Here is a 14,013-nt window from a genome sequence, read left to right as displayed (position 1 = left end):
CGGTTGGCTTCATGAGATCCTTGCTAGCGTGTAAACAGCTCTCTGGTTAAATATTGCTGCTGTGGGTCGACTTCTGGCAGAAACAGCGTCAGTACCTGTGAGGAAGGTCTTCATGCTCTGACTGTGCGCCAGTTTGACCGGCGTGTGGCCAGAATAAGTCGCCAGCGTCGGGTCGGCTCCATGGTTCAGCAGAAGCCAAACTATTGGCAAGTTGTCGCTGGCTACTGCATCATGAAGTGGCCTAGAGGGAGAAACACACAGGTGGGTTTCAGGAAATCTACAAGGTAACAAATGACACCAAATCAAAAACCTGCCCTGAGCTCATCTGGTAAAGCTAATTATACTTCCTACATTCATGACCACAAATCACCATCAGAGTAGCAATAATTTAATATATTTTCACTCAGGTAAAAGTAAAAAGTAGTCGTCCAAAAAATTACTCTAGAGTAAAAAAGTATTTGGTAAAAAGGCGACTAAAGTACTGAGGTACTGATCAAAACATCGATCACTTAATATTTTAAAAATACATAATCAGGCAGCCCAAAATATAAAGTTATGTGAAAATTTAAAGACAAAAATGAAATAATTCCTATAAATATCACAATTACAAAATAACAAAATAAATTTTTTTCCAAATAATCTTTTTTTAATTAAGGATTTAGTCATTTGATTTAGTAATTAATTTTAAATTTAATTTAATTTAAAACCAACTTGAGACGTTTGGGTAAAACATATTTAAACACAAAGGTGATTATATCTTAAATGTAAAATATGAACAGTTTTGGCTCATTTACTGCTCTGGATAAGATGTTTTTCAGCAAATGGTATTTTTTGACCACATACTCCAGTTAATGATTAATCGATTACTAAATTAGTTGACTATTAATCAATTCATCACAATTAATCGTTTCAGCGTTCAATAGAAAACTGATGAAACTTTAACAAAAACTGTGTCCGGTGAACTTTTGGTTATAACATGTTTGTTTATCATTCAGTGGGTAGAAAATCCAGAAATTAAGAAATAAAATTACTCCAGTAAATGTAACTAGTTACTTCATAAGCCCACCTCGTTCCATCCTGAGCGCTGCAGTTTACGTCGGCTCCGTGTTTCAGGAGGATTTGGACGATCTGAGTCCAACCTCGTGAGGACGCCTCATGAAGAGCCGTGTAGCCTGCGTTGTCCCGCCGATTCACCTCCCTGATGTCCTTGTCCAGACAGTACTGGACCACGTCCTGCCCAGCAGAGGACGGACAGACTCTCAGAACGTCTCTGGTTTTGGAGTAACAAACCGATCGGATCGCAGTGACGGCGGTTTACCTGGTAGCCAAGGCGTGCGGCGCGCTGCAGCAGAGTTTCTCCAGCGTTTTTATTCACGATGAGTCGGCGGACCTCAGGAGGAACCGGCCTCTTAGGAGACGAGTCGGAACCGCTGCTTCTTCCTGAGGAGCTTTTCTTGATGGTCGGAGAAGATGGAAAACTTTTTGGAGTTGGCAGAGGCGTGGGTTGTGATTTTGCATCAGCGCTATCGTCGTCCAGCGGGAGGGAGGAGCCGCGTTTCCCTGAGCTGCTGCGCTTGGTCTTACTCTAAAGAAAAGAATTGGGCGTTTATCATCCATGTGGATACCTGCTGTCCCAGCTGATCCCATATCTGTGAAGAACAGCGTGTCATCTGGCCACAGGGGGGCAGTGCAATCTTACATATTTACAGAACTGTACATGATTAGAAATGTGCTGCAGCTTGGGATAAAGGATCGGGAGCGTACCTTGGGCTCATCACTGTCACTGAGGTGTTTGCTTTTGAACTTCCTTTTTCCAGAAGGCTTGTTGCTGCACTCGGACTCCTCGCTCTCCTGGTAGCGGACGGATCCGGAGCGAGTGTATGAAGGTTTGGGTGGGGGAGGGGGCTCTGGGCTGGGGGCAGCTGGACTCGGACACCGATCCCTCTGCGCATCTGCAGACAGGATTGATTAAAAGTTGTGCAGAGTAGCACCAAGCTACAGCCAAATGTGAGACGACTTGCGAAGGTGTTCATATTTCATCCCTCTATTGATTCCCTTTCAGGTCTTTATTGATAAGATTGTTAGAAATTCATGAACACTTTCCTGCTGCACTCCTTTGTGTTCCTATATTACATAAAATCTTATTGGTTTAATGGGGCATGAAAAAAGGTAAACTATTGACTCCGTTGACTCCTTAATCCCATCGTTGAATTATAAAATAATCTATTCCCCAAACAGCTAATGTGATCAAAGCTCAGCAGGGAAATGGAGGAGCAGAGACAGTGACACTCCTAAATCAAGTCATAATCAATAATCCACCTAACAGGGTAACCACAGAAAACTCCATCTGGGATTTGACCTTTAGCCCCCCTTTAGCTAAAGGTCACATTTTTAACTCCCAGTGCACCTTTACATTTTGTCAGATGAACCTCAGTATGTTCACCCAGTGACTCGACTTGGAAACCCTCAACAAATAAGCCATAATCCATTTATTCTGGGTTATACCAGCAGCAAACCTCTCAGTCTGGCAACATGGACTGTCTGTGCTCGTTGTTCTTTTTTTGTTATTTATTTATTTTGTTATTTTTTGTGCGTTAAAAGGAACATGAACTGTCTTAACTTGTTCTCTTTTTTTTGGTTATCTTCTTTCTTTTTTTACATTAGAGTGTAAAGTTCAAACTGGTATTGAGTTCAATACATTTGAACTCAAAGACGACTGATTTAGGCTGATTTATTAAGTCAATTTGATTGTCTCCATTATGCTAAGAAAAAATTTAATTTTAATATTCATGTAAATTTTAATCTACTAGATTTGATAGTTTATTGTTAACCTGGTGGTTTTGCACATTATTGTCTTGTTTTGAACGCTGTGCAGCTCTAAGGATTTTTGCTCTTACTTTTATTTTACTTGAGGACAGTTGTTGTGATGTGTAACCGTAGCAACAACGTATTGTTTTTGGAACTGGGAGCAGCTGATTAACATCTCTAAAGCTCAAATAATACTTGAACTATGACATAAAATCCTAGAGGAGCTGAAAAGGATACAGAGCAGAGATGAGGAACTTCAAGCCCTCAATCATAATGGCTCAGATCCCCTACTCCAACGTCTCTCTGCTTTGTAACAAAACGTCAGACGGAGATTTAAAGAGGAGAAGCAAAAGCAAAGGAGGTAGATTAGCAGTGCTTGCTTACAATTGATGGTGTCATCCAGGACACGTTACTGTGAAATATGGTCTCTGGTAAATGAGCTGTTAGCATAACATGACTGCCAACAGTCTTCAGTCAGAGCTCTACTGAGATGTGTTGGAAGACTGTCTGCTACTGGAGAGCCATCCTGCCCACAGCATGAACATCCACAACGACTCTTTGAAGATATCTGGATGATATAAGTTACAACATTTAACTTCCCTTTGGGACTAATTAAATATTTTTGAACTGAATTGAATCATCTCTTTTTCAGTTTATTAAAGGCTCTGAAACTAAAAAAATACAAAATAAACAAACAACATCCTTGTATTATTTCCTCTAAGTATGATGCTGTTCTTTGTAAAGTTTGTGCAATAGTCTGCTCAGCTTCCTATGTGGTCTGCTGGTGTTGCACTGACAACGCCCCCCTGCTGTGAGAAGCAGCCTGTCTGCAGGAATCACTGATAAAACGGTCTAATAGGCAAAACAACACAGATATTCCCGCTTTTTATTCAACTATCTGTGTCCATCTGTGTGACTGATTTTGGCTATTAGTATAGAGCTAATCAATCAGGATACTGATCAATCAGGAGAGAAGAGGAAGTGAAAGACATGTGCCTCCTCCTCCTCTTCCTCCTGCTTCATCTGTGGACTCAAGTTGCTGAAGGAAATTCTCAGGTGATCTAGCTGTTCTAGTTCTCTGCTTCTTAAATGTTTTATTTGTCGAGACATAATTTATAAAACAAGCAGCCATTTTCAAAGCATATCCTTAAGAAGATAAAAATGTTAAGGTCCTGCTGCCATCACAGATTTATTCTGTTTTTGTTTGTTTTTATTGGTCACAGTAAAATTAAACAAATTTTAATATCAGACAACAGAGTTTGCCCCAGAAAATCTGCTAAGCCTGGTGGTCCAGCGGTTCTTTAACAAAGTCTAAGCATGAACTGTAAAATTTCTATCTTATAAAAGGCAAACATTAAAACAACACAACCTACAATAAATAAACAACCAGAGCTCAGCCTGGTGGTAAAGCCTTGTGGCCCGCCAGGCTTATAATACACCAGGGTTATAATACCCTAGATCAGGGGTCTCAAACTCCAGGCCTCGAGGGCCGCAGTCCTGCAGTTTTTAGATGTGCCTCTGCTGCACCACACCTGAATAGAATAATTAGGTCATTAAGGCTCTGGAGAACTGATCTACACACGGAGGAGGTAATTAAGCCATTTCATTACAGCATTTTGTACCTGTGGCACATCTAAAAACTGTAGGTCTGTGGCCCTCGAGGACTGGAGTTTGAGACCCCTGCCCTAGATGAAGTAAATACAAAATGCAGTTTCCAAGTTATTATTTTTCCTCTTACACTAACTAACCAAAGATTCATCAATTAAATAGAACCTTCCTGACGACATGAAGCAGGCTAAAAGATCTGATAAAGGGGGCATCATCTATAGAACCTTAACAAACGAGAAACAAAGTCACTCTTCCCAGAACTGCATATAAGTTAAGGGATTCATTTGTTAGAGAAGAAGTGACAACAATCTAAACTCCAACTAAACTGGAGATAAAAAGAAAAAAATGTTTTTGGATAAAAGCAGAAGCAGGAAATGGGTAAAAAATCTGAATGACTAAAGCAAGCACCTACGTCATGTTCTAAAGATAGTTTCTTTCTGCTGCTTTTAAAGGAGCGATTTCATATTTCTTTCTGTAAATAGATTTACAATCCTTACACAATCATTCATAAGTTTTCCAGCAGTGATTCACCCTGATACACAACGTTTTTTTTACTTTAACTTATGAAACGTCAGACAATGACAAATACTTGCCACACGAAAACAAGTTGAAATGATTTAAATAACTCCCTACTGCCAAAGAAAAGGATGAATGCACAATAATGGTTTTAAAACGAGGCTCTTACAGGCGTGTAAGAGCAGTATACTCAGTATGACGTGTCAAACTGAGTATTTTGTTGCCATTGTTTAATATGCCAATAACATTACACACTACTCTGTGACTGCCTTCGTACTTCGGATTTACTTCATAAAGGTTTTAAAACTCCGACTCCTTTTCCAAAACATTTTATGACAGAAAGTCAAATCTTTTCCACACTCAAATTTCTGGAGTTCTTTTTATTTTAGTTTATTTGTTTGTTAAAGTCCTCAATAGATATTTTTATACTTTTTAAGCTTTGAATTTTAAACTTGCATAAAAAACAAAAACAAAGGAACAATGAAAAAGACTTTCGTAATAAGCAATAAATCAATTAATCCAATGATGAATTAAAACAAGCTTGATAATTTCTATTTTCTCGCATCTCTCTCCAAAGACTGGATGATAAAGTATTAATTTCGGTGCTCTGGTCTCAACTAGCCTCTTTTTTGGAGGGTAATTTTGTTTACAGAGACTTCAGTATCCATTTTATTTGTTGTTTCTTTTTATTTATTTTGGATATTTAAAATGATATCTTCCAGTTCCAGTGTTAAATATTTGTTTGAAATGAAAGCTTATTGATCTTTGGGAGGGCGTACTTGCATTCATTCATTGATTTTTTACGTTTTGGGGACTAAAGGTGGAAATTAGCATTAATAGCAATAACCTGGTACAGTAAATGTTTCCTGCGTGTCCCATTTTAAATAACATTATTCATTCAGTATTATGTCATAATCATGATATTACTTGAAAACTGAAGATGAATGTCGAAGCTGAAAGTTGCCCAGCAAAAAGACGATAAAATTACCCATGATAGATGCATTAAAGCTAGCTAGCTAACTATTAGTAGCTAGTTAGCGTTGCCGCAACCGCCTCGAGTCAGAGGACATAATGATAATGTTTGCGGGTGACTCAAATGTTTGCCTGACAGAAAAGTCTCACAAGAAAAATAAAGCATATATAGGATATTAAATTATCCTGCCAAGACAAAATTTAAGACCTGTCACTGACATATTTAAGGATAACTCACATTTTTTTAAATGAATTTAAGAACTTTTAATGCTTTATCTTCAGATACATAAATTTAAGACTTTTTAAGGATGAATCACAGCCAGATAAATGGCTAAAAAAACCCGAACAGCTGGATGGTTAACAGATAAATAGGTGAGTCGATAGATGAATCTATTTTGTTTTTCATACTAATCCAGACCTTTAAACTCTGAAACCAAACTGGAGCTCTTCTGTGTTACCTGCTGGAGTTTCGGCGTCCTGCCTCAGAGCGTCTCCCAGATGCTCGCCCTCCTCCAGCTTGTCCTTGTCAGTGATGTATTCCCCAGTCTCATACTTCTTACTGGAACATCGCCGACGTTTCTTGTGTGGGGGCGTGTCAGCCTCGACGCCGGCCGTTCTGACCTTCCCCTCAAATGCTCGTTCAGGCAACGCGTTCGATCGGGGCCTGCCTCTCGGACGGCGAGCCGGCTGGCTGGGCGTCGAAGGCGGCGATGGAGACACATCTTTGGGCAGCGGAGGCGGAGGGGACGGCGTTGCAAACCCCCAGAGGTCAAGTCGAGCATCGTCGGCCCGTCGCTGTCCTCTCCTCAGTCGTGGGAAGGAGGATTCTGTCGCTTCTGGTTCTTTGTTGGACGCGGTGGAGTTTTTGGGAGACACCGAGGCGTCTACACCGAGAGGATTGCTTTTATCTGTAATGAATGAAATAAAATCTGATTAGTGCGTTCAGATTTTATGCCTGTAAATGTGAAGAAAATGAATTGAAAGAAACAAGAAACATCTGATCTCTGCACACAAACTGCTTAAAGTGACTGCACTAACACTAAAATGGAAAGCATAATTAAATCTATGATAAATACCACAAACGCGCATATGCTGGGAGCGCTTAAAGGCAGTAAATGCTTCACGACACAAAACAGCGTTCATATATTTTTCCCACAGTAAAATTCAAGAACTTCTCAAGAATTTTCAAGGTAAGATTTCAAACTTTTCCTGCACCACACTTTGGAAATAAAAACAATACAAATTAACCCAGAAAAGTCAGTTTCAGTTCCAGATTATTATACCATTTGTTACTGTTACTAACAGTTTCGCGATAGTATTCTAGGAAAACTAAAATATAAGAATAAAGATTTTTTGTTTTGAAATGTCTAACAAACCTCATACACCTGACTGGTCTGAGAACAAAACAGTAATTAAACAAAAAAAATTACAATTTCAATAATGTTGTTTAGCATATAAAAGACAACTTAATTTCAATTAGACAGATCAATAAACCATTGAGAAATTAGGAATAATTAATATTCATTACATTGAAACAACCAAATTGTGAGCTTTTTACTCAAATTAATTGCTTAAACACAGTAAATAAACAAAGTTACACAAAAACCTCTAAAATCTAAAAAAGTTCAGACTAAGTTTTCTGGCATTTAGCCAATAGAAATAAGTTTTTTAATTCTAACAGACCAAAAGTCTGATTTATTTCAGGTAGTGAAAAATAAATGTGTCTGTGTCTTTGAAAATATCTGGTTTCAACTGCACATAAAATTTTCCAAATTTAGGTTTTTAATCAAGCTTTAGGCTACATTTTATTACAAAACTGTGCTGTTTTGTAGTGCAGTTCATTACTTTCCAAACCTTGAAAACACTGAACTGATTTAAGCATTTGCAAGGATTTCAAGCACCCGTACAAACCATAAAAAAAGGCCGTACCTGTTTTGTTCCGCGCTGCTTGCTCAGCCTCATTGAAACTGATCTTGTCCTTTGGATTCGGCTCTGTACTCTGAGGGGAAAGCCCTCCTTTCGACAGATTCTGCTCCAGTGCAGGTGCAGATTGTTTCTTCTGCTGAAATTCACAGGGGACACAGGGAGCACATTAAACAGGATGCTATTGATCACAAACTTTCTTGGTAAAGTAAAGAAAGCAAACTCAAAATAAAACCCTAGAAGTAATCAATCATAGACTGGGTTCATGAAATTGAGCTCTGACCACCTAATCAGCTCATGAGAACCTTTATATGTGTTATTTTCTCATCCCAGTGACTCCAAAATGAATATTAAACTAAAGATCGGCAAGGTATCAACAAAATGTACCTTTTTATTCACAGAAACTTTCACTGGTGTCTTCTCTTTGTCCTGCTTTCTCTTCCCTGCAGCCTTCTTTACTGGTTCTGATGCTGGCTTCTCCTTCGCTGGTTTCTTAGGACTGCTCTTCTTTTGTTTGATAGCAGCTGCTTTTGCTTTGGTCGGCGACTCCTCTTTGGTACCGTTTGCTGTTTTCTTCAACGCGTCACTCCCACCTCTACGCTGGCCTGTAAGGATGGATGCAACCATGCCCTCCAATTTTTCACCCGCAGCACCGTTTGATGTCCCACTTTCTTTCCTTGATATCTCCCCTTCTAACACCTGGGCCAGTTTGCTCTCCATCCTGCCCCCATTTGTTGATGCATTGCTCCCAAACAGATGAGTCTGACCAGTGGGGTTGGAGGAGCCCTGCTTTGCGTGCTCGCCTCTAGTGCTGTGAACGGCGGTGTTATTTTCTGAAAGTTCAGCAGCATTCAACATCTCGTGCCTGTTTGTAACTTGAGTGGATTCTCCTTGAGACGGCCATTTCTCCACAGGCCTGTAAGGGGGGTATTCGAAAGTAGTACCATGCTTAGATTGGACGTCTTTGCTCTCACTGAGTGGATTCAGAACATCGGATTTTCTCAATGTGCCAGGTGATGCTTGAGTGCTCCCCTCATTTGTGTGAGCTGTCATTTCAAGACCTTGTTGCTTAACAATGGAAGCCAGGTTGGACAGGGGAGACTTCATTCTCTCCCATTTGTTCTCCTCAGGTTTGGACGGGCTCTTGAACTTGGACCCCTCTGCGACGGCGGTGCCTTTTGTCTTTGTTGATCCTTGGGGGGGTTTTCTCTGAAGAGGAGCGGGTTTGTGAGGAAGGAGGGCCGGCGGCTGCCAGGTTGGACTGACAGCAGCAGCAGAGTACGGCCCGGCTGCTTTGTTGGGGCCACATTTCTCTTGACTTCCAGCGTTGGCGGAGCTCAACAGGGCGGCCGACAGAGCTCCTTTAGTGGGACAGTTCTTGGATAAGGCCGTGCCAGTGTTTTTAACATGCTTCCCGCTTTGAGCGTGTTGGTTCCCCTTCACCAGACAGGATGGCTTCTTCCCTCCTGATGCCAGATGTTCTCCTTGGTCAATAATAGATATAAACTCTTGTTTTGCAAAGCTCTGTAATTCATCAGCAAAGGTCCCCTTTCCATCTTTGCCTCTTAGGGTGGAAGCCAGTATGGGGCTCGCCACACCTACATATGTACCAGGGATACTTTTAATGGACTCCTGTGCAGATCCCTTCCCCCACGTCGGTTTGGACTCTGTAATCTGGTGATTCTGAGTCCGACTCAACTGCTTTTGATGCGATCCGTTCCTGTGGGAGTTCGGTAAAACTGGATACTGTGTGTTTGAGCAGTAAGCTGTAGAATGAGTCCTCTTTGCGTTCAGAAAGTCTCTCGGAATGGACTCACCATGAGGCTCGATCGCAGAAACCGGTGCGTCGCCTATGCATTTCGGACGTTTTGATTTAGCGGACAAATCGAGAGGTACATCTCTTTGTTCGTTGGAGCAAGCAGAGTGGTTTTCTGTAGCAGAGGGGGCCATTGCATTAAGAGCACCCATGGCTGTCTTGTCTATGCTGTTGGCTTTTTCCAGATGGTTCAGGAGCCGACTTTGGGAAGTTATGCCGGCCAATGTGGAGCTGCAGCAGATGGCAGCGGTCGGAGACAAGGTGTAGTGAGTGGCTGCTGCTGAAGTTAATGACGGATGCTGCAATGGTAGTGTAATAGCTGGTGAGCAAACCACAGAGGCTAAAGATTTATGCTCTCCTAGAGATTTGGTAGTCTTGCTTGACGAGTGGTTGGGTTTGAGTTTCAGGTTTGATCCAGCTGCTTTTTTGTCTGGAGCTCGGCCCACGGACAATGAGTAGGGGTAAGTCCGCAGGAGAGATTTGCCTCCGACACCTGAGCCCTGAGGCTGAATTTCTTTTTGAAACTGACTGCTTGTGGCATCTCTCAATGCTGCGATTTGACCCAACGCTGGTGGAAGAGTGATTTTACAAAGCTGAGGGGAGAAGTTAGAGGAGGGGATAAAGGCAACGGGCTGGGCTGGTTTGAACATGGCAGAGCACTGAAACCCTGGAGCGAGACTTTGCAGAGACTGCGTTTGTGGGTGTGATTTTTTACTAGATGTCACATTGCTGTGACACGGATTGAGAGTGTCCTCCTGGCCGGCTTTTACACCACTTGACCACTGGGGAGCGGGGAAGACGCCAGACCCATCAGCTCTGACTTTTGGGGTGTCTGTCTGTTTGCCTGTTCCCTTTTCTGAGCTGGCCAGAACCGGGCTGGACATTGGTGCATTATTAGGCTGTTGAGGCAGAGGATTTTCCGGAATATGGTTGCAGTTGCTAGAGTCCAGGCAGGCTTTTAAGGCCTTACAGTCTTTCGTTGGAGTGGTCTTGTTTTGCTGACTGAGGTTCGCATCTCCTCTAAACTCAGGGGTTAGCGTCTGCGGGGGATTTCCCACCATACTAGTGGATGCTTTAGTCAGAGCACTGATCTCTCTGCTCACCGGGCCTCCATCCCCTACATTCATTAGTGTAGATTCCACCTGAGTAATGACAGAGGTTAATGAGACCAGGGTTAAGAGGATAAGAGGACAAATTGCTCTAATCAAGTGATCTTACTTCAACAGAAAGAAAACAAGTACCTGCATAGGTGTTTCTCTAGCAAAACATGCCTCAGGTGGGAGCTCAGCCAGTCAATATGATCTTCTTTAAAATAAAGCAATATGCTGCAGAAGACACAAGAAAGAACAAGTTATGATTTTGATATTGTGCTGTTCTGTTTTTACTTAAATCTAAGAAAGCCAGAAGCAAACAGGCTGATCTGATCCCAAGTGTAAACTACTAAATACAGGGCTCCCTTTTGGCGCTGGCACTAATATCCACCTGACTGCACTCAAACCAATGGTGTCAAAAGTGCGGCTCCGGGGCCATTGGCGTACCCTGGAAAGATTTTGTGCGGCCATCTACTGCAATTGAAGAATTGTATACATTTGGCCCTAGCACAGGGCAGATGAAGACCTTTTTTAAGTAGATAAACATGTTTGCTGCCTAGGCCTGTCACGATAACAAATTTTGCTGAGCAATTAATTGTCTCAAAAATTATTGCGATAAACGATAATATTGTTTGAAGACCTGTTTACACTGATTTAATGGAAATGACATAATAATGCATGCGATTTCCTGCCAAAGATAGATGTACTTTATTTTCAAAATAACACTAAACACTGGAACTGATAAACAAAATAAACAAAACAATCAAAAATAAAATGGATTCTCAGTCTCCATTAACAAAAAATGTACTAGAATAAAAACTAAACAACATAAAGCCAAAGTGGAAATAAATACTGCATTCAACCAAAAGAGTGCAGATTATGAAGTCTGTATATTATGTTGCCCTTCAGTAATAATTAGATTTAAATAGAGACGATGGGCACATCGACTACCTGATGCAATAGTTCACACTACAAGGTTTTTTGCTCCTATTTTTCCCCTTACGACAATCTTAGAACGTTGGGAGTTCTAAGATTGTTGCTTGCGATTTCGTAACCGATCATCCTGTGGTGTGATTTTGTGTTACGGTAGATCGTCGTGGCCGCTCCGATCTAAATCAGGGTTTTTTCCCGACTGGGAGCTTAACGCAGTTGGAGCGAAATTGCAACCGCAGTTGATAAACCCGGTAACTTTTCAGCTGTTCTTCGTTAACGTGACATAAATAGGTTCTAATGATTTTCATTCAGTCAGGACTGACACTGGCCTCATACATTGCAGGTAGATTGTAGTAAAGCATTGATTAATGCCTGGTTTTAAAATTAGTTAACTGAACTTGTAGCCATTATTTTGTGCCCATTGTTGGACACCACACGGCAGGAACGAACCCGATCGAACCGTTATAACTAGAATTTCTGTCGGATAATGTGTGGTCTGTCAGGTTTTGAAAATGGGCCGACAGCTCTAAGATCGTGTCGTGTGCGCTGGGCTTTACACTAAGGAAATGAGGAAGAGAAGGGAGAGCACCGGAGTTGAGCCTTTTTTTCATTGTCATCAACAGAAGGAGAAAAAGGCCGAAGAAACGATAAAGCCGATAATTAAAATGAGGTCGATAGTTTTAATTTATCGTGTGATTAATTGATTTATTGTTTATCGCGACAGGCCTATTGCTGCCAAACAAAAATCCTCACACAATGAAAAATGTTACATAGTACAAAATATTAAACTTTTCTGTTAATTTAATAGTAAACAGGACCATAAACATAATTTCTACGCAAAAGGTGATTTTGGTACGCCTTAACCTGCATTTTAAATCATTCTTGTTAAATGTGCATGTTTAGCTTATTGCAAAGCAGGCAACCAAACTTTTTTTCTTTTTTACATTTTTAATAAAATAAATACTTTTGCAGTCCACCAATACTTTCCACTGGATAGTTTTGGTCCATGTGGCAAAAGGTTTGGCCACCACTGACTTAGTCAGCGCCAAATACAGATGAAAACAGTCCAAAGCCAGATCGAGGGCAGCTTCGTTCAGACTAGATGTCAGAAAATGTTATTTGGTCATGCACAAAAAATGTAAATAAATAAAAACATTGCTGGTCACTGAGACAAAAATATATGTTTTTTCCTGATCCATGAGCTCAACAAATCTAAGTACTACAGGGACAATACAACAACACTCCTTAGTACAGATGCTATTACTGAGTGAAGTAGGAACTAGCGTCACTGGGGAACTTACTATAAAGTCAGAAGAAACACAAAGATGCAAGAAGTTTTCTACTGCATATTGAAATGTCTCCAGATCATTCAGGCTGTGAGAGAGCGAGAGAAAGCAAGACTTCAAGAGAAACAATAAGGCTGAATGTACTGCAGAAAGTAGCTCATATGTTGTCCTTTTTAGATTATAACTTGTATCTGTCATGGAAAATGTTACATTTTGACAATGTTAGAGTTAAGGTAAATATCTAGAGTTCCTATATTGGTATACACATGGAGGCAGCTATCTATATTGTGTAAAGCTATGTACCTATAAAGAGCAAAATCAGAGAAACTGATCATTTTGCAGTCGTCTCTTTATTTTTTCCAGAGCTGCCTTAGAGTGCAAAACCTATTTTCATTCAATTTATCACAAAACTATTTGTCTATTATGTATAAGGACTTTAGCACAGCTGAGTTAAGAAAAAAATAATAATTTAAGGGTGTCAAACCTAAACATGTGTGTCTTGCATCAACAATGAACTATGTATAATTGCTACTTTTATAGACTCATTTTCTTATCTCACATTGCATCTGGTGGAAAGCTGAGCTGAGTGTTTCAGTGTTCATGTCTGAATAACGGTTTAGTTCAGGTGGCTAAATGTGTTTGTGGTTTAGGCGTAACATCAGGAGATGAGCTGCTGATGTCATGTTGGTTGAACAGCTGATCACAAATTGTCACTAGGTCAGGAGACCTAGGTCTGGAACAGATTTTAATCGTAGGTATGAACTCACAAAGCGGACCATTTGGAGTTGGATCACACAGCATACACAGCAAAATCAAAAAGGCCCAGAGAGTGTTTTGGGTGAGATTTTCCTTTGTCTTAGTAAAACTATCAATTTTGAAAGGGAACTACTCTTTTTAGGAAAATATTTGAAGTTAGAGCTAATGCACTTGTTGCAACATGAGGAGACTAGAGTCACAAATAGCCAACAACAACCACATCACTTCTTTGCCATCATGCTGAGGCTTTTCTGCCTAACTTTGCTGACTAGCTTTACCGCTAATGATCTGTTTGTGTTGAAAA

The 14,013-nt window shown here is 40.7% G+C and overlaps 1 protein-coding gene across 7 annotated transcripts in view; it reads right to left on the bottom strand.

Moving 5' to 3' along the window:
• bcorl1 (BCL6 corepressor-like 1) overlaps positions 1-14,013 on the bottom strand; it is a 44,088-nt gene that overhangs the window by 4,684 nt on the left and 25,391 nt on the right. For 6 of the 7 annotated variants that reach the window (XM_028008288.1, XM_028008290.1, XM_028008287.1 and 3 more), the window contains 8 exons: positions 10,885-10,968; positions 8,215-10,785; positions 7,834-7,966; positions 6,363-6,812; positions 1,765-1,952; positions 1,319-1,585; positions 1,067-1,233; positions 96-241 (listed from right to left, as the gene is read on the bottom strand). In XM_028008288.1, the coding sequence (XP_027864089.1) occupies positions 96-241; positions 1,067-1,233; positions 1,319-1,585; positions 1,765-1,952; positions 6,363-6,812; positions 7,834-7,966; positions 8,215-10,785; positions 10,885-10,890 (3,928 nt within the window). In that variant the 5' untranslated portion in view covers positions 10,891-10,968. The remainder of the gene's footprint in view (positions 1-95; positions 242-1,066; positions 1,234-1,318; positions 1,586-1,764; positions 1,953-6,362; positions 6,813-7,833; positions 7,967-8,214; positions 10,786-10,884; positions 10,969-14,013) is intronic. The other variant, XM_028008292.1, reaches the window with a different exon arrangement.

Source organism: Xiphophorus couchianus, chromosome 23, assembly GCF_001444195.1.
Source record: "Xiphophorus couchianus chromosome 23, X_couchianus-1.0, whole genome shotgun sequence".
In the NCBI taxonomy this organism is placed as follows: domain Eukaryota; kingdom Metazoa; phylum Chordata; class Actinopteri; order Cyprinodontiformes; family Poeciliidae; genus Xiphophorus; species Xiphophorus couchianus.
This window is presented reverse-complemented; position numbering and strand designations above follow the sequence as displayed.